The following is a 21,308-nucleotide window of genomic DNA, read 5'->3' on the forward strand; positions in this document are numbered from 1 at the left end:
GCATGTTATCATATCAATGGGTTGCTGACCCCTCTGGCCCTTAAAGGGTTAATGATATCTTTAACCAAGGCAAACGCCAGCACTGAGGGTGTTAACACATCCTCTCTCAGCATCTGTACAGAACACACACACACTAATAATAATAATAATAATATACTGTAAATAAGAAAGCAGCGTAGGAAGGACTTACTGTCTGTCCTGAGCTCTGCTGCAACTGCAAAGGATCCATAAAATCCACAGGCGAGGCATGTTCAGAACAAAGCCCACAACTCAGCCCAGTCCACACATAGGGGATCACCCTGTGCCCCTGCAGAGGTAACATGCAGGACTCTGTTACTCTCCAAGGACACAGCACAGGAGGGGTGAGTGTGGGGGCGCCCTGGGTATTGGAGAAGGCAGTGTGTGCTTCCCCCCCCCCTCTCTCTCTATTTGTGGAGGGGGTTTAACCCTTGTTCTGACTTGCCCTCCTGTGCTGCTGCAGTGTTAAGAACTTGAAGCATTCAGCGTTTCCCTGTGCTCTGGATCCCTCCTGTGTATGCACCCCCCCCCCCCACAAACTCTGCTATACCTGTGCCCACTACCCACTTCCTTTGCTTGCCTCCTCTAACTCCTTCCCCTCTTCACCACCTCACACCCCCTCTCCTGTACTTTTCTCCCTTCACCTTCCCTCTCCTCCTCTGTCCCGTTTCCCCGCTCACTTACTCAGTGCCTGCTCTCTACCTACTGAATGCCTTTCCTATCTCCACCTCACTCCCTCCTTCCTTCCCTTTCACACCCTCTTTCCTTCCTTTTCACACCCTCTTTCCTCACATTTCTGCCTCTCTTCCCTTCCTCTCCCACTTCCCCCTCTTTACTTTTCTCTCCACCTCACTATTTTTCTCTGCCCTATTATTTCCCCTTTCCAGGTCTCTCCCCCCCTCCCCTCACCTTTTCTCTCCCTGTATTTCTATCTCGCCCTTTTTGTCCCTTCCCCTCTTTCCACTTTCTCTGTCCTTGTCCTCTCTCTGTTTCCCTCTCTCCTTCCCCCTCTCTCTCCTTCTCCCCTCTCTCTCTTTCCCTCGCTCCCTCTTTCCTTCTCTCTATTTCCCTCTCCTTCCCCCTCTCTCTCTCCTCTCTTTCCCTCGCTCCCTCTTTCCTTCTCTCTATTTCCCTCTCTCCTTCCCCCCCTCTCTCTCTCCTCTCTCTTTCCCTCGCTCCCTCTTTCCTTCTCTCTATTTCCCTCTCTCCTTCTCCCCTCTCTCTCTCCTTCTCTCTTTTCTCCTCTTTTCTCTCTCTCTCTCTCTCTCTCTCTCTTTTCTCTCTCTCTCTCCTCTCTCTCTCTCTCTCTCTCTCTCTCTCTCTCTCTCTCTCTCTCTCTCTCTCCTCTCTCTCTCTCCTCTCTCTCTCTCTCTCTCTCTCTCTCTCTCTCTCTCTCTCTCTCTCTCTCTCTCTCTCTCTTTCCCTCTCTCTCTCTCTCTCTCTCTCTTTCCCTCTCTCCCTCTTCCCCCCTCTCTCTCTCCCTCAGATATAATATGCCTGCTCCCTGTTTGCTGGGTCAGTGAAACAAGCAGACTTTTATAAATGTGTGGGCTCCCAGCTGAAACGGAAAAAGAGGGGCTTTACCAGTCAGGCACCAAGCTGGGGAGGGTTGGGTGTGTACAGAGTGAAGAGAGGGAGGGGGCTCAACCCTATAAATCAATAGCAACAGACCCTTTAACCGTTTGAGCACAAGATATATGGCAAGATGTCCCCCCCTCCCCTGCTATTCAATGGATGACCTTAGGCTAGGAAGGGGGAGGGAGGGGTGGAAAATCAAACAGCCCTCAGGGGACCTCCTTAGCCGACCCTTTCATCCATTAGGTATTTGTTGGGTGTTGTTTTTTCTTCTTTTTACCCACATCTTCAAAGCCCTCAGGGTTACAGTCTGGTTAAGCATGAGAGAGAGGGTCACAGGGAGGAAACTGAAGTGCAAACCCACTGAGCAACTCCAGTATGAGTTGCTAGAAGCAACAAACCATTAGATTGTAAGCTCTCCGGCTCAGGGATTTTCCTTTCTATTGTCTGACTTGGCTGCGGTTATTGTAGTATTATTCCCTGTACTGTATTGTCTTTGTAAAGCATGGTGGGTGCTAGATAAATAAAGATATATACATACACACATAATGACATGTTATATTAATATTATTATTATTACTATTCATTCTTGGATAGCTGGGAACAAGTCATGGTCCTGAGAATACGTTAAGAAAAGAGCACGCGGCCAAGTAGTTAAACATGAAGAAGGCAGCACTCCTTGCGCAGCTATAAACAGTATTTAGGCTACAATAATAGGAAGACGTTTCCAAAAATAAATCTGCCTTTACTTTGGAGAGAAAGTGGAGTTGTAGGTTTGGAAATAAAAAGTAGTGTTACCCTCATTTTTGTTCGTCAGTAGGTAGCAGTACTCCAGGTTTTGTTCAGCAATAAGTAGCGGTACCCCATACTTCACTGGTACCATCACATTAATACCACCCCCTGGGTCAACAGTCACTTACCGCTGAAAGTAAGTGAAGTCTGCAGAGGTGAGTGCTACAGATCGATGTGGGAACAGTGTGAGTGAGCCAGTGCCCCACGGAGCTTACAATCCTAGTAATGAGCTGGGAGATGTATGTATGTATATAATAGCTAAGTTATGGTGGGTCTGTGGGTGGGTTTACTGGCTATGCATCTTAACCCAGGCTGTGCTGAAAAGCTGTGCAATGCAGCAAGCATAAGCTTATAGGGGTCCATGACAAAATGGTTTTGAAGCAATAGGAGGCACTGTGCGCTCATTTGCATGTCATTTCCCAGAATCCCTTGCTGCAGTGGAAGCACTGTATGCTGGGTGATTATGATGAAAGGTAGGGTTGCAGACCTGTCTAAGACATGTGAATGAGCACACAGTAATATTTCCATTTGTATGTATATATATTTTTATTTATATAGCGTCACTCATGTACATAGCGCTGTACAGCAGTAATTCACGTTATAATTTAACACTTGATGAGAATAAGCGCTATAGAAATAAAAGTTAAATTAGGAAAAGGAGTTCTAATCCCGCAGAGTTTACAATCTAAGTGTATATATATATATATATATATATATATATATATATATATATATATATATATATATATTTAAAAGTATACATCACCCAAACCCAAGGAACTTGGATAGAGAAACAGCACATCCATGTGTGCGCAAAATGCTATATTTGCATACACCGTACGCTAGGATTGCATGGGTAATATAACCAGTGGGGTTTTTGTAAGGAGAAAAACTTGCACTAGGACAAATAGACACATTTATTTATATGTACATTACAATAAATAATTCAGATTCAAATCTGCCATAAAAGACATTTATCCCCTTCCAGGTAATATTCTACCCCCATGCCTGATCATTTCATACTCACATTATAAAGTTTCATGTTCACCGCCACAAATATAAACCTGGGAATAACAGTGTAAGGCCGTGATTATTCTCCGAGCTATGGCGCTCGCGCGACAACAACAAATTGCTGAATGCCTATGAGGCCGTCCCTTGTGTGCACGTGCAAGGTGGAGCGCGATGGCGTTTTAAAAAGACATACATTTTTGTCTTTTCAAGCGACGGCCGCATCACGTGAGCGGGTCAGCCAATCACGGCGAACCAGCCTCGTGACACGTCTGCCACGCCTCCCCATTGCCTCCCCAATCGTTCCAAAAGAATTCACACATCGTTCGAGCGAGAGGCGCCCGCGATGCGATGAGCCAGCGCAGACTATAATCTCAGCCTGAGTGCTAAAAAAGATGCTTTATTTTATCTGCCGATCTAGCACTTTTCAGTCGAAATTCCCCTTTAAAGTCTATGGTCAGATCGGCTGCTTAGGCACATATAGAATTAGCCCGTCCTGCTATAGATTGAAGGATTCCTTTAATAGGTTTTCGAACTGAATGGTCTGATGTTTCACAGCAACCCTGTCTCCCCCCATTATCTCTTAGCATACAATGCATTCACTGCAGCCAGGGATTCTGGGTAATGACATGCAAATGAGCACACAGTGTCACTCTTTGCTTCTTGTCCAGTTTAGCACGGGACCCCTAGGCTATAAACTTATGCCTGCTGTATTACACAGCTTTTCAGCACAGCCAGGGTTAAAGCAGTGCAGAGCCAGGAAAGCTACTGGCAAGCGCAGCACACAGGCAGATATATACAGCATGCACTTTGCAGAGCAAGTTGCCTTTGAAGTTGTTGAATCTGGCTCACGTCCAGTGACCTTGGGGCAAATCACTTTATCTCTGTGCCTCAAGTTCCAAAAAAACAGATGTAAGCTCTTCAGGACAGGGACTCTTTGTAACATTCTATGTACACCACTGCGTACACCGACAGCGATATATATATATATATATATATATATATATATAGTATTTTATTTGTGCTCATTTGCATGTCATTTCCCAGAATCCCTTGCTGCAGTGGAAGTGCTGTATGCTGGGTGATAATGGGGAAAGGCGGGGTTGCAGACCTGCCTAAGACATGCAGATGAGCATACAGTTGTATTTGCATATATATATATATAATAATAATAATAATAATATAATAATAATAATATATATAATACTTTGATTTTATTAAGATAGTGTTCGTTAACACCAAAGTGCCAGATCTATGAACAGTTCCCATTAGCTGCCAGTACTAAGAAGGCAGCGTAAACGTTTCTCCTCACAAACATTCATTGGAATCCGGAATTGTTTGAGAGTTGAATGAAGTATGAGATTCCATTTCACATACTGTATTTTATTTTGGACATATTTCTGTATATATTACACTTTGCAGGGCAGGGACTCCCTGTGCCTGCAATATTGTATGTACAGTGCTGCATACTCTGTCACTGCAATGTAAGAACCAAATAATATTATTATATATCTTTTGATAACAAGCTTTTCAATCTTTAATAAAATCTATATATATATATATATATATATATATATATATATATATATATATATATATATATATATATATATAATATATAGTAAATCAGCCACACTACTTTTTATGCCACATTGAGCCCTGAATGTATAGCGATTCCCATATTTTATATTTGAAGTGGAACTGGCCTTTTTAATCCTGTCTTTGACTCCTGATTGGATACAGTAGCAGGTCAACAATGTAACAAGAATGCAGGTATTTTCCCCCTGAGAGAGGCTGGAAACTGTTAACTCTCACTGCGCTGGAGGGAACTGCAGAGTACAGATACGTTTCTGTGCCAATGAGTGACATTTGAATTCTCCAGATCAGTAATTTTCAACCTTTTTAGGGGTTAAGGAACGCTATACCCCAACCCTCTCTAATAGTGCGTCTGAGATCAGATGCATTGTAAGGAACCCCAACCCTCTCTAACAGCGCTTCTGAGATCAGATGCATTGTAAGGAACCCCAACCCTCTCTAACAGCGCTTCTGAGATCAGATGCATTGTAAGGAACCCCAACCCTCTCTAACAGCACGTCTGAGATCAGATGCATTGTAAGGAACCCCAACCCTCTCTAATAGCGTCTCTGAGATCAGATGCATTGTAAGTGTAACCCCAACCCTCTCTAATAGTGTGTCTGTGAACAGATGCATTGTAAGGAACCCCAATCCTCTCTAATAGTGTGTCTGAGATCAGATGCATTGTAAGGAACCCCAACCCTCTCTAATAGTGTGTCTGAGAACAGATGCATTGTAAGGAACCCCAATCCTCTCTAATAGTGTGTCTGAGATCAGATGCATTGTAAGGAACCCCAACCCTCTCTAATAGTGTGTCTGTGAACAGATGCATTGTAAGGAACCCCAACCCTCTCTAATAGCGCATCTGAGATCAGATGCGTTGTAAGGAACCCCAACCCTCTCTAATAGCGCGTCTGAGATCAGATGCACTGTAAGGAAACCCCAACCCTCTCTAATAGCGCGTCTGAGATCAGATGCACTGTAAGGAAACCCCAACCCTCTCTAATAGCGCGTCTGAGATCAGATGCATTGTAAATTCTTCTGTATTTGGTACAATTTTGAAGTGACCTCAAAATTGCAGGAAACCCTTTATGGATGCACGGCCAACCCTCGTTGAAAAACATTGATAAATAATAATAGTAAGTGGTGCTGGAAAGGGATGTCTTACTGTGCCGGAGAGGAAGCCACTTCAGGGAACAACTTGTAATATATTGATTGAGACTTCCTACCAGTGAGATGACTTCCAATGAGTGAGCGTACCCTCCAGTGAGTTACATTGACTTCCAATGAGCACAACTCTATTGCAGTGAGTGAGGCTGAGCGGAGTGAGCAGCAGAGCACAGAACTGAGTTGGAGTTCTCTCTCATGCTGCAGCAGTCTGCACAGAATAGGTGTGCAGGATTTGTCACACACCCATCCTAGATATTCATAAATCCAGCTGCTAATATCCCCCGTTCCAACCTTTCAGCTGAAGCTTGTAAAAGGATAAACAGTGCCTGCTCACTCATCCCTCCACTGCCCGTGAGGCCTCATCACTTGGAAGGCAGAATCCTTTATATTGACAAACAAAAGCTCCTCATCATACTTTTAGATTGCAAGCTCCGCGGGGCAAAGATCTCCCTATTTCCTATTTAAAAAAAAAGAAATATTTAAGAATACTTGTTTTGTTATATAAAGGTGTCCTTAGTTCCCTTTTGCCCTAGACTGGCCCCTTTTTAACCTGTTTTCGAGGAGACATGGTAATACATTATATTTAAAGTTTATTTCATATACAGTGGCGCTCCGCTCATACAGCGTTTCCCAATGTACACACATATTCATTAGGTTCTGTGTTTGTTCTGTTTTTCCAGCGATTTTCGGCATGACGTGCTCAGCAGCGGAGTATCCGGCTGTCACTAAACAACAGTTTTAGCGCGTGCGCAACTCCTTGTCAGATGCCATTTGTCAGCGAAACAGTCGGTTTACAGCTCTGCATCTGTTTTCAAAAGGTACAATACAGTACAGTAGGGCCCCGCATTACAGCGATTTCCGCATTACAGCGATTTCCGCCTTACAGCGGCGGCCTGGAACGGAACCCGCCGTATGAGCGGGGCCCTACTGTAGCTCTTTCCTCCCAACAGGACACAAAGCGCGTCAGCATTACAGTATAGTGTGCGGCACGCTTACAATCTATGATGTTGGTGCCTGAAGCACAGGGAAATACAGGTCGCAAGGAGCCAACACTGGGAATTTAACCAGGTTCCCCTAATTCAAATGTAGTGTTGTTGTAGAGACGGTAAGTTTTATACACTGAGCCACCCCTTCTCTTTATATACATGGTGCACGCATTGAGCACAAATCAGTAGATAGAAACAGCCCTAAGCCGCGGAGCTGACAATCTAAACATTTGAAATGTAGCAGCGCTCAGCTGGTAACATGGCTCTGCGATTTGCTTTGTGTCTGCTTGTTAGCAGCTTGTATTGCGGTTTGGAGGCTGTAGAGAATTGCCCTCATGTAAAAAGGGAGATCACCCCAATGCTTTGGGGAAACCGCATATGCAGAAGTTTTACGTATGTTTACAATTAGCTGTCACAGATGAAAACAATTTGTTCTGAATGGCAGAGTCATTTCCGATGCTTGTAATTAGAAGGATTATAGCAGTCCCTTCGGCTTGCTTTTGCTAATCCCTTTATGAGGGAATTGAGCATCCACCCCCCCCCCTTCCCCCTCGCTTAATTCTGGAGGTACAAAGGGAGTGAGAGAGAGAAGTGACAGATGTAGTGAGAGGGAGAATAAGTGACCAAGACTGAAGGACAGTGACAGAGAGAAAGGGAAAGTCAGGGTGAGAAAGGACAGAGGCAGTCACAGTGAGAAGATGCAAAGGACCCAGAGACAAGGACAGAGAAAAGGTGACCCTACTTAACTCCTTCATTGCCAGCGGCTCCTAAAGCATTGAATGGCGATCAGTAATCAAAAGGGGTCATTTTATATACTCCGATGCAGCCGCTCTGTCCTTCAATTGACTTGAGTGGGGTTTTGTGACCCAAAATGAACTGGAAAAAGAAGGATGTCCACTGGCGTGACCCAAAACATCCTGAACTTGCTGCTTTGGTGTATAAAGAATTAGCCCCCCCCCCATTTTTTTCTATGGTACTGTGTCTGAAACCGTAGTCCCGTTAAAACAAATAAAGAGTAAAAAAAAAACAGAAACTTTTTCTGACTCGCTTTTTATTAAATGTGGCGCTACTCCAGTGACCAGCGATAAATTTGGGGTTGGGATGTGTGTGATATTAGGGATAGCTATACAAACACAGACACGCTCTCCCTCTGCTCACTCCTTGCACTTGCATGACGGGGGGGAGTAGCGGGGGACGGTACCCTAAAGTGAATTTCTACAAGCTGGATAGTATTGCTGATCCAGTGTGTACAGCAGACATAGAAATATATGATATCTATACGGGTGTAAAAGTGCTCGGAATATCAGCTGGCAGAAGCCTCTGTTTTGAGCCTAAATCAGTGATGACAGCATGGGTTGGTCAGTGGAAATAAGAGTTGACAAGTTAATGCTGTAATAACATCCCTGATTACGGATTTAGATACACGATACAAGATGATACCCTGGTGGGGGAAATCAAAAACACAGATCGGTCTCAGTTGGCTGATTTCCTGCTGCCTATTACACCACAAGCCTCTTTTTGATGTAAGCTCTTATTTAAAATCAGCAATCCGGCCTATTTTAACCAATTTATCTATTTTTTTTTTTTTTTACAGCATTTGAACCAGGTGGTCCATTGAAGCTGAATTTACTAGTTCCAGAGCTTTTACTTAGTTAATTACCGATGTTACTTCCTGAGCATTTAAATGATCGGCCAATAGAAAGCTGCTGCTGCAGCATCATCCTCCCAAAGACATTCCGGCTTCCTATTGGCTCATTGATCTGCAATATTTGGTGGCCATTTTGATTTCCCTAATGATAATGTGAGAATAAGACGTTTATTTACCTCAAGAAAGCTTTCTAAGACACACAGACACAGAATGTATAGTGATTTCTACCATTTCATCATGTAATATATACAATAATATATACAGTAGACTGTGTTCACACAAATGGGACGCCTTTTATTTTATCAAAATATCACGCAGAAAAATCACTAAATTTTCGTGGACATTTGAGCAATTCTAGATCTGGGACAGTAGATTAATCCATTTAAGATTTGATTTAATATTCTTTGGAATTAGTGACGGCGTGATGACCTCATCAAGTGCAGAGTTACAAAATGGTGTTTAGCGAAGTAGATAAGCACGTTATAGTGTCTGAAACAGAGCAAGAATTATGGTCCAAAATGTTTCCTGATAAACGATGGTCGTTAGGAGGAGGGAATAAAACGAATTCGTTAAATCAGGAGTGGCAGCAGCTGGATCACCGCGTTATCCATTATGCAATTAGACAGTGGCGTTCCCGTCTTTGGGCGCGCGTTTCAGCAGGGGGAGATTTTGAACACACTTTGCACACAAATGTTGCAGTAATCTTAGTGTTTCAGATTAGATAACAGTTTGACACATTTACGAGCTACGAAGGAAAAACTCCCATTTCTCATTTAATTAACATGAGCCTACCGCAGTGTATCTGGTACTTTTTCACATAATACTGTGACATCAATTCACTTATCAGTTGATTGTCTATAGCAGCGGTACGCAAACTGGGGGTGTGTGGGATTTTCTAAGGGGGGCGCGCGGTTGCAGAGCCCCCACACTTTTCCCCCAGGCATGTAAATTAAATGCCGGGGGAGGCGCGAGGCCTCTGCAACGTCACTTACCTGCTCTCAGCTGACGCGTCGCCATGATAATGCGACGTCAAATGACAACGCGTCACATGAACATCATGTGACACGCGGAGCCCGAGAGCAGGTAAGGCGTGGGGGGGGGGGGGGAGGAGGGGTAGGGGGGTGAGGGCGTAAGCAAGGGGGAGCGAACTTAAAAGTTAGCGCACCCCTGGTCTATACTGTGCTTCTTATATAGTATTAATCTACATGACAGATCTACAATTGTGCACATGGTGACGGGGATGGAGTGAGAAACATATAAGATATGATGAAAAACAAAAGGGGTCCCTTTTCTCCCTGAACACATAATAAACAATCTAATTTGGTCCCAGAGCAGTAGAGATAAGGAGGATGTACAGGAGACTGACCTAAAACCAAGACCCTCCCATGCAAAAGACTAGCACCTCACTCACTCACTACTGCTCAGCTGCAATGACAACAGGTCAACAGCGGCACCTCATGTCCAAATAGATCCATTACATTTCTTTACCCCGCACAGCTCAAGTCTTCTGTGTTCGCTGATAATGCAGCAACATATACTGCAGTGCAGTACAACATGAGACACAGGGAACCAAGGCCCAGGTCCACAAAAGAGTGTTAAGCATTAGCACGTTAAGGTGTGCTAAAGCTTAGCACCCTTTTCTGTATCTGGGTGTCAGTCTCTGCAGTTCAGGCGCTGGCCTATGAAGTGGGAGAAGCCAGTTCGAGATCCAGTGCCTGCACCGTGGACATATCCCTATGCTTCAGATACGGAGCGCCAGATTGCGAGTTCTTCTGGCAAGATATTTTAAAGGGGAAGTGGGAATACTTTTGGGAGGGAGATGGTCAAATCAAAAGGTGTGAGGGTTTAATCAGTAATAGGGTTTGCTGGCAGAACCTTGGCGCCAACCTATGTTCTCACTGCTCACCGTGAACCTCTCTCAAGCACGAGTGCTCCGCAGTGAGGAATTCTCAAAGTGTTCGGCCCGAACATGTAGCGTGTTAAGGAAAAATAAAGAAAAGCAAAATATTTCTGAACACGTGACATCGGAAAATATTTTCCACTGACTGTATCTGAAACAAGTCGTGGAAATCAAATATATCCAGGAAAACAAGACTGATCCTGCAGGTACCACATAAAGAGGTTTTAACATCTAATTAAAAGGAGAGGATTAGAGAGAACGGTGGAACACATATAATCTAGGAAGGTAAAAGGCAGCTGGTCTACGGAATGCATCTACTACGCAGGCGGAAAGTATCTATACACCTAATAATCATCCTAAATGCAGAGCGCACATCTTTTTAACCCCTTCCTAGCTAAGAGTACGGCAACATGTCCCTTTTTAGCTGTAAAAGAGATGAAACAGGGTGAGCCGTATCCCAAAAATAACCAATATCAAAACCATAACTGTATTGTATCCCCTTAGCCCCCCTCCCCCAAAAAAGAAGTACTTTTTTGTTTTTGTGGAGAAAATGAAACTATGACAGTGATTCCCAACAAGGAGTTCGCTTCCCCTCCAAAAAAAATATGGCGGAACCCAGACAGTATAGTGGTTACCTGAGCCCGCGTGGGGACTGTGCACTTAGTAAAGCCCCAAACTGCACCTTAGCGTGGGGGGTATAGCTGTGGATTACAGGAGGAAGTCCAAAGTTCCTCCCCACAATGCTTTGCATCCACAGCAGCAAGGCATCATGGGGTGTGACTTTGGAATCTCCTGCAGTAATCCTCCCCACCCCATGCGGTCTGCAGCTCTCTGGACACACGGAGAGGTACTTTGGGGCCTTATTAATATTTATTTATTTATTTATAAAATATTTTACCAGGAAGTAATACATTGAGAGTTACCTCTCGTTTTCAAGTATGTCCTGGGCACAGAGTAAAACAAATAATACTTGGTTACAAGTACAGTTACATAAATGAACAAGGTATACATTATATACAAGACATTGCGTGCACAGTTAAAGAAAATATATATTATGAGCGTATGAAACAGTTACAGACCAGATTAAAATGTGAGACAGCCTTAGATTTGAAAGAACTTAAACTGGTGGTGGATATGAGAGTCTCTGGTAGGTTGTTCCAGTTTCGGGGTGCACGGAAGGAGGAGGAACGTCCGGATACTTTGTTGAGCCTTGGGACCATGAATAGTCTTTTGGAGTCTGATCTCAGGTGATAGGTGCTGCATGTGGTAGGGGTGAGGAGCTTGTTCAGGTAGCTGGGTAGCTTGCCCAGAAAGTATTTGAGGGTGAGACAGGAAAGGTGAACTTTGCGCCTAGACTCTAGTGATGACCAATCTAGTTCTTTGAGCATTTCGCAGTGATGTGTGTTGTAGTTGCATTGGAGAACAAAACGACAAATTGAATTGTAGAGGGTGTCATGTTTGCTAAGGTGGGTTTGAGTGTGGGGGTGTGTTCCCCCCACAAACTCAGGACATTATATTGTCTGGGATTGTTCACACAGTTTTGTTAGCAATAGTCTGATGTGTCAGCAATAAACACAGAACAAATATATATATATTTTTTTTTTTTTTTAGCAAGGGGGGGACAAAGTGTAACAGGTTTCAAGCCACTGAACTATGGGAATGCATTGAAACGCGTTACCGGGGGAAAAGACGTGGCAGCATCGCAGGAACATATTTTGTAACATTTGAAATCGCCTTTGCTACTAGAAGGGACGGTGACTCTTTGCAGTAGAATGTCTGGTGCTCTCTGGCAGCAAAGAATTTAAAGCAGCAATCCAAGGTGGCGATTTATTTTTATCATAGGATTGAAGCAGGGATCTCTGGAGCTGAACCCCATTAATTTTAGCTCCGGGGACCCCTGCTTCCGGAGAAGTAGGGGGTGCCGGTAGCCACTCGGCTACCAGGGTTCATGTAATGGCGGCGTTTCAAAGTTCCCACGCCCTGTGGGCTTAGTAAGACGTGACGTCATCAGGTGCGGTTTCCTATTGGCCCGCGTGACGCCAGAGCTATAAAAACTTTGCCAAGATACCAGCACCCGCTTTGGAAATCCCGAACTCGGGAATCAGGGGGTCCCCGGGGCTGAAATGAAGGGGTTTTAGCTCCGGAGACCCCCTTCTTCAGTCCTGTTAAAAAATAAGCCGGCTCGGATTGTTCCTTTACAACTTGTTAACCAAATGAAATATGTTCATCGGAAGTTAGCTGGCGAAGCCCAGTGATGAAATGTAGCACCGATATCAATGTTGCAGTGACTGGGGACGTCGTCACGCAGGCGCCGATTTCTCAGTGGCCCCTGGGAATAATCCATGTTATAGATCTTCCACGTACATGCCAGTCAGTATGACTTGAAGCAGCGATGACAATGTAATGTTAATCAGTGAGGTCGGTGCATGAACACGCCCGCAGGTCTGAGCACAGCGATGAAGACTGCTTTCTGCTTACCGCTGGCTTCCGGAGGTAGCGGGAGACGAGAAAGGGGCAGCTAATTCAATCGGCTCGCATTAGCCTGACAGGTTTGAGCGACCCATGGGACAGACATCGTATGACTAGCTAAAGATTAGAGGTAAATAATCACAGTTCACGGAGGGCAAAGCGTAATATATAACTGTAACTACAGCTCTCCGTGCACGAATGTATAAGGTCCCACAGATCATCAAACTGAGCTAATGGCAGTTCTATATTTAAAAGGTGCGAGCCAGGTTAGCAGAAGAAAACACAACCGTTTGCAATTCATTTTACTGTCTAATGGACGTGCTTAAACAAACGTAACCACTTTTAAAGCAAAGATCTAGCTGCTTTTTTCGTTTGCTTCAAACTGCATTCCTTTGAATGGGGGAGTGTTTGTCAATCAAGCGTTTTCTTTACCCTTGGACGATAAAGAGGAGGGAGTGGGGAGAAGAGGGAGGGAGTCTTTGCCTGTGCAAACTCTTGTTTAGACATCAGAGAAAAGGGAGCATCCAGAGGAAATCAAACTCATCCCAAGTGTCAGCGCCATGTTTACAAACTGGCTTCAGAACTACATTATAAATACTCTGTCAGATTTTGGTACTGTATCAGTATTAAAATAATTCTTCAAAGGTTATCCTGAAAATGTCTAAACCAGTGTTTTTTTTTTTATTATCCTTTTTTGGTTAAAGAACCCTATAATTACATTGAAATTCTGCAGAACCCCAACCCTCACACATAGCATGTCTGAGATAAGATGCATTGTAAGGAACCCCAACTCTCTATAATAGCGCGTCTGAGATCAGTTGCATTGTAAGGAACCCCAACCCTCTCTAATGGCGCGTCTGAGACTAAGTTCTTCTGTATTTGGTACCATTTTCAAATGACCCGACAATGGCAGGGAACCCTTTAGGGGACACCCGGGGAACCCAAGTGCTCCTTGAAACCCCTGTTGAAAAAACACCGGACTAAACATTGAATCATGAAGCTGAATTGTACTTTCCTTTACTCGGTCTGATCTTGTTCTCTTTCCTATCTGGGCCTCTGATGAGCATGAATGACCATCAGACATTAATGGAAATTAAACATGGCCATGCATTCAAAGAGGATTTAAAATTACTTCTACTTGTCTGAATTTTCTTAAGATCAAAATGTCAATCCTTAACACATTACAGCCATTAGTTCCCTTAGATCACAAGTTAAAATCTGCAATACAGGCATACCCCAGTTTAAGGACACTCGCGAGTAAAGACATATTTTTCAATAGCACCATACCCATGTGTTCGTACGCTTGCTTCGCGAGTATGCACACTTATTCTGCACTACAGACCGCCGTAGTAGTGACGCGCTGATTCCCCTCGCCTAATAGGTAAATGGCAGCTCGCGCATGCGCCTGGCAGCACGTCCTGAACAGCAATACCAGCTCCCTACCTGTACCGAAGCATCGATAAGTGGGAAAAAGGGAGTGCTTCACTTTAAGTACATTTTCACTTTACATACATGCTCTGGACCCATTGCGTGCGTTAATGCGGGGTATGCCTGTAAAGACTTTATAGCAGTACCCCTACTCCTTCCTCCCCCCAGAAGCTTATACTGTACGAGGTTAAAGAACCATTTCTTTGAAAAAATAAAATTATATATCTATATAGAGGTATCTGTACCGTGTTAGCCGAGCTTAATAATCACAAAGAAATAGGCGATACCGTTCTGTGGCTAACGAATAAACTAAAACATATATAATCACTGCGCCAGATAAGTGCTAAATCAGTGTGTGCTCTAACTAAATATATAAGAGGAGTGTAACTAGTATAGTGTATTAAATACCAATTGCAAACAATACAGGACAAACACACAAACCAACAACATAAATGACAAGGAAAAAAGGGGAAAGGGAGTGGGAATGAGAGACACAAGTGAAAAACAAAAAGGAAGGGAAAGCCAAGAATTGAATGAAATAAAACCTTAAATAAAAATTAAACTCTGGAACACCCGGGCGGCTATCCTCAGGAGACACTACCTTCCTTGACACCTCTATAAAACAAAAAGGGACAGTGCGGGCTCCATAGTGTAAATAGTACAGGTTGAATTCCACACAAGCTAAAATCAGTTCACTCACAAGATTGAGATAGGACATGTGCATTGGTCAAATGTATCAGTATCCCATGGATCATCTGTCGGTGTGGAGCTGTAGTGAAGTCGCCGCTTTACTTGCGACGAAACACGCAAGGGAAGCGTTATTGGCAGTACCAGGGCCCTGTCTATTGAGAGGACTGTACTGGAAGGGAGCTGTTGTGCTGCGGAACCAAGCAAAAGTGTGCCGTGTAGCCGTTGAGTGGACGCACGACACGGAGGAGCCCAGCTGCAGGAATGGACGTGACTGATTCGTATGCCGCTACTACACTACAGCTCCACACCGACAGATGATCCATGGGATATTGATACATTTGACCGATACGCATGTCCTATCTCAATGTTGTGAGTGAACTGATTTTAGCTTGTGTGGAATTAAACCTGTACTATTTATACTATGGAGCAATGCTGTACCCTTTTGGTATATATATATATATATATATATATATATATTGTTTGCCAGAGAACGGTATCTATTCATTTTTGATTATATATAATATATATTATATAATGGAAATATTACTGTATGCTCATTTGCATGTCTTAGACTGGTCTGCAACCCCACCTTTCACCATTATCACCCAGCACTTCCACTGCAGCAAGGGATTCTGGGAAATGACATGCAAATGAGCACAGTGTCACCTTTTGCTTCAAAACATATAACATGGTCCCCTATAAGCTTAAGCTTGCTGCATTTCACAGCTTAGCCAGTAAACCCACCCACAGACGGCTGTTTCGACCTTAATGGGTCTCCTCAGTGTGGGGTTGGTCATTTTGCACAGCCAGTAAAACCAAGAGATATATATACATATATATACACCACACTTAAGGTTATGGATATATATAGCCAAACGAAGAAGAGGTGCACTGAAGTAAGTAGGGAACAACACGCAGCTCTAACAAAAAACGACTAATTTTTGTTAGATCTGCGTGTGGTTCCCTACTTACTTCAGTGCACCGCTTCTTCGTTTGGCTGTTCCGGTTACCATTGCTGGTTGCACGTGGATCCCAGGACACACATCACTGTAGGCATTTACTCAACGGTGCTTCACCCTCATCTCTTTGGTTACACCGGATCAAGCAGCGTGACAGCAGGTATCTTCATTGGCAGAGTGAATGGTGGGTGACTTAGCGTCAGCCTGGCTGTTCTTTGGATGGTCGGCGACTCTTAGTGTCACCTCACCTTACCCCTCCCCCAGCCTGCTCCACTGGGTCCGCTTAATACGCTTGATTAGAGTGTTATTAATATGCTGCAGACGTGTGTCATTATGACCTAAGAATAAGACATTCTACGCTTGTTGGCCCTTGAGCACTGGCAGCAGAATTCTTCTGTGTTTCCTCTATGGATATATATATATACCACACTTATTAAGGTTATGGTGGGTAACAAAAGTGACAAAAACCCTCCACAGTAAAGCATATAGCAAATGGAAATATTACTGTATGTTCATTTGCATGTCTTAGACAGGTCTGCGACTTATGCTTTACTGTGGAGGGTTTTTGTCACTTTTTTTTACCCACCATAACCTTAATAAGTGTGGTGAATACCTACTCTTAGTCTCAAACCAGCATAACCAGCACAACCAACCTCAACACTGATGATACCCATCAAGGTTGAAACATGTCTGTGAGTGGGTCTACTGGCTTTGCATCTCACCCCAGCCTATGCTTAAAAGCTGTGTTTAAAGCAGCATGCATTGGCTTAAGGGTTGCCCGTGTAATATGAGCTCGAGACAAAAGGTGGCACTGTGTGCATGTCATTTCCCAGAATCCCTTGCTGCAGTGGAAGTGCTGGTCGATAATGGTGAAAGACAGGGAGGTACATTTATTTAAAAAATCAGCAACCCATAAGAATGTGCACTGACAGGATTTCAAACAGAACCATTCGTGGGAGAGAAATCTCTATTGTGGTCATCTGCGGTGGTATGGTGAGTCTCAGGTTTGCAGAGTGGATATAACCAGCCCAGGTTCACCATGAATTGGCATTGGATGCCTTTATATCTTGCTGCCAATTCATTTAAAATAAATGTACCTTATTTTTTACTCAGTTACGTGCTATGGAGCTTGCGCTTTTGTTTGTTTTTTGTTCATAGATTCCAAAAGTGGTTGGCTATACCACTCCCCTTAAAGCTGCAAAGACGCTCCCTGGATCTTCTATTGGGACTATATTTCTCTCTGGATTTTTTGTTTGAGTGGAACATTCAATTTGGATTTTCCTTTTTTTTCCCCCCACTATCACGTTATGGTTTGTAGATATTATTAGGTTAAATTGTGGTAATTTTAATTTATTTTAATATTTTAAATATGTTATTATAATTCATCATTTATTAGGGTTATTTCACATCCTCTTTAGCGCTACTTAATTTTTGTGTTGATATATATATATATATATATATATATATATATATATATATATATATATATATATATATAGCAAGGGTCTCCAGAGCCGAACAGTGTTAATTTCGTCTCTGGAGACCCCATGTTCCCGAGATACAGTACTTGCATCTGAAAGTGCTTCCGGTATCTCTATTCTGTTTCAAGGTCCTGCACCACGACCGTCAATAGGAACCCGCAAGGAATGACATCCCGGCTTCCTATTGGCCCATGGGACCTTTAAATAGACATTTCTTACGCCTAGCCACAGCTGCTAATGGCAGCACCTACGGTGGTAAGTATCTCGGTAAGCAGGGGGTCCTTGGAGGTGAAATTAACACGGTTCAGCTCCGGAGACCCCTTGCTTCAATCCTAGTAAAGAAATAATATTAACCCAAGAGCTACCGCCACTTTAACTCATATAATCTTAGTATCTAGCATCATAATCCAGCGCTTAAAAAAAGTGCTCCTGTTAAAAATGTGTCTGTCTGTCTGTCTGTCTGTGCCTGTCTGTGTGTGTGTGTGTGTGTGTGTGTGTGTGTGTGTGTGTGCCTGTCTGTGCCTGTGTGTGTGTCTGTGTCTGTCTGTGTCTAAGTGTGTGTCTATATACATATAAATAAATAATAATTAAAAAATATATGATTTTCTTAATCTCTAGCTACAGCAATTACCATGGTAACCTTTCAACTGCACTGGTTTGAGGGGAGAGCTCCATTTTAACCTTCCGGACACTTAATATTGCAAACTCTTATATCTCCTGCATGGAGGATCAGATTTAAAAAAATAAAAGCAGTGTTTGAAAGGGCAGGAAGCGATCTCTTAAAGGGAAAACAAATGAGAATGTAATAAAAATAAAATGAAAACAAAATAGTAAATCAGTGCTGACTGCGGCTTTAAAGTAATACCTATTCATGTAACGCAACAAGTACACTCAGAAAACGCCACACTATCATACTTGGGATGAAAGTTACTTGGTGTGTAGGTCTCAGTTCCCTAGTCTTTCCAAAGCACATATAAAAAGGTAATACAGCATGTTAACAGCACGCTGATCCACAATAAGATCACTGTCCGAGTCTCCGGAATTGTTCCAAATAACATATTTAATATAAATACAACATTTTACAAAAAGGTGCCGGGAAATGTACAAAACCAATACACAGTGAGATTTTATTCACGTGAAATGCTCGAGACCTCGGGATATGGTGCCATTGATTGAGTTTGTGTATGATAAGACTCCTTGATACAGCCCCAGCTGGTGTGAAACGCGTTGGACGTTTCATGTGCCTCCTTTTTATCCATGAATAAAAAGATGATTTGTAATTACACTGACCCTGGCTCTGTTGGCTGTGCGCTGCCTCGACTCTTTTTGTATTTAAGGTGCAGTTGACGCTATATATATACACACATGATATGGATGCTAGCGAGCCGTTTATGGGAAAGGCGCCAATTTACACTGGCAGGATTGGCACGGTTAAGGGAGGGCCCCATCAAAATACCACTGCTTCACGGCCTCCGGTCCACAGGTCTCCTCCACCAACTTTTGGTTCTGTAAAGAGATCTCTTTGCTGACGTTGAAGGACAGGTCCAAAATGTGCCTGAAACTCCTGTGAAATAATAAAAAAAAAAATTCGCGGATCAATAATTTCTATTTTACATACCCTATTTTATTGGTTTTATTTCCATGCATAAAGGGGATGGGTAGAAAAATAATAAATATGGTGGAAGTATGGGAAACAGACGTAAAGATTGGCAAGAAGACATTTTCTGAAAACAAATGATACACTATTTAGCACGTTAGAGTGCAAGAGAGATACATGGAAAAATGACTCTTGTGTTACGCTCAAGGATGTCTTCTCTCTAGCCCCTTTGTATCTAAAGCCCTCTCCCGCCTTAAACCTGTCACTGACTGTCCCGCACCTCTGGAATGCCGTTCCCCTCAATATCCGACTAGCACCCTCTCTACCCACCTTAAAACACACCTGCTTAATGAAGCATATGAGTAGCACCGCGGCTAATACTATACATGATACATAAACCTTGGCCCCCTGCACACGCACTTACCTGGAAGCCCTCCTACTGTCTCTGTACGTTCTTCCTACCTACTAAATAGATTGTAAGGTCTTCGGAGCAGGGACTCTTCTTCCGAAATGTTACTTTTATGTCTGAAGCACTTATTCCCATGATCTGTTATTTGTATTATTTGTTATTTATATGATTGTCACGTGTATTACTGCTGTGAAGCGCTATGTACATTAATGGCGCTATATAAAGACATACAAACAACAACAACAAAAACAACAAAAAGGCAGCGTAAATTGGTATTGTGGAGCATAAAACAGATTATTAGCATAGAAGCCAAGTCCTATAGAACAGTAATAGGATTAGTTGAAAGCTAATATGGATCGAGATTAATAAACTACTAGATCCTGGACAAATTGGCCTGGGAATATACATCACTAACACATTCTATATCTGTGCTTGGCACCTTTATTTAAACTTCAATCTTATTTTTTCCGCTTTTAATCTTTATGGGGTGCAGAGTTTACTTATTGGCAGCCTAGTGACATACATTACTTTAAAATAACCAGTTTTGGACAGCGTATTAGCCCCATGTAAGAGTTTTCTCCTTGTCTACCCCGTACAGTATTAGGTCTGTAGATCAGAGAAAGATCCCATCCCAGAGGTGGCTGCACCAATGTAGAGGATCCCATCCCAGAGGTGGCTGTGTAAAATGTCAGCATGCTACCTTAGAGTGTGATACATTAAATCCCGTTAAGTGTATTTATACATAGCTCTGGGATTAACCGTTGCAGTGCAATAACAGATATTACATATCACCAATGCTAACCGAGCACATCTGACTTGCAGATTGTGCTATAATGCAATGACTATGCCATTCTGCTACAAGGCAGCCTGCAAGTCAGATGAGGCACTGTGTAAATTCTCATGGATTCTGTGCACTGCTCTGTTCCAAGATTAACAGCCCAGTGGGCATTTACCCTTCACAACGACCTGTTACTGGCTTCCAAGTTTCTGCTGGACGGTTACGGAATTTAATTACATCAATCATGTCAGGAATTCCACCGCAGTCCAATTTATCCGCTGCGCTGTGTGTGTTTGTTTTCTCTGAGAGCAATAACACTGTTGCTTCACTGACTAAGCGAGCATGCCAGCCAAATTAGAACGCCAGTGGACGTCCGGTAAAGGAGTAGGTCCCCTATTAACCCTTCCGCTGCCAGGAGGCCAGCGACGACGTGGAGTGGAAAGGTTCATGTGGTCTTTTCCTTCCTTTATAAATGTGTGTGTATACTTCTTTATATAGTGCCAGCAACATATGCAGCACTTTACACAACCATTAGAATAACACCGCTATAAGGGGGATGCTCCAGTTATTTCCTATTTTTAAGAAATATGGCAGTAAAGGTGTTAAAGCAGCAAAACCATGCGAAATCATGTTTTTTTTTTTAAATAAATCCGTTCTGTAGTATTAGATAATAGTGACTGTTTTTTAGTTTTTATTTATTCATCTGTTAATGCCATTTTCAATGAGTTGTATTATATATATTATATTTGATTTCTATAGCAGGTTTTAGCACAACTCCCCAGCAGTGCAAGATCTTTGTAACACTTTCCTGTTTGGGATAATTTG

The 21,308-nt window shown here is 43.1% G+C and overlaps 2 protein-coding genes across 2 annotated transcripts in view; both read right to left on the reverse strand.

The window, feature by feature from the left end:
• Nucleotides 1-611, reverse strand: part of CPAMD8 (C3 and PZP like alpha-2-macroglobulin domain containing 8) — a 118,737-nt gene extending 118,126 nt beyond the window's left edge. Inside the window, 1 exon segment of the mRNA XM_075611224.1 lies at nt 191-611. Coding sequence (XP_075467339.1) covers nt 191-249 — 59 coding nt within the window. The 5' untranslated portion in view covers nt 250-611.
• Nucleotides 612-18,739: 18,128 nt separating this feature from the next.
• HAUS8 (HAUS augmin like complex subunit 8) overlaps nt 18,740-21,308 on the reverse strand; it is a 32,671-nt gene continuing 30,102 nt past the window's right edge. The window contains exon 11 of the mRNA XM_075611238.1: nt 18,740-19,263. Within this exon, the coding sequence (XP_075467353.1) occupies nt 19,131-19,263 (133 nt within the window). The 3' untranslated portion in view covers nt 18,740-19,130. The remainder of the gene's footprint in view (nt 19,264-21,308) is intronic.

This window comes from Ascaphus truei, chromosome 8, assembly GCF_040206685.1.
Source record: "Ascaphus truei isolate aAscTru1 chromosome 8, aAscTru1.hap1, whole genome shotgun sequence".
NCBI classification, from domain to species: domain Eukaryota; kingdom Metazoa; phylum Chordata; class Amphibia; order Anura; family Ascaphidae; genus Ascaphus; species Ascaphus truei.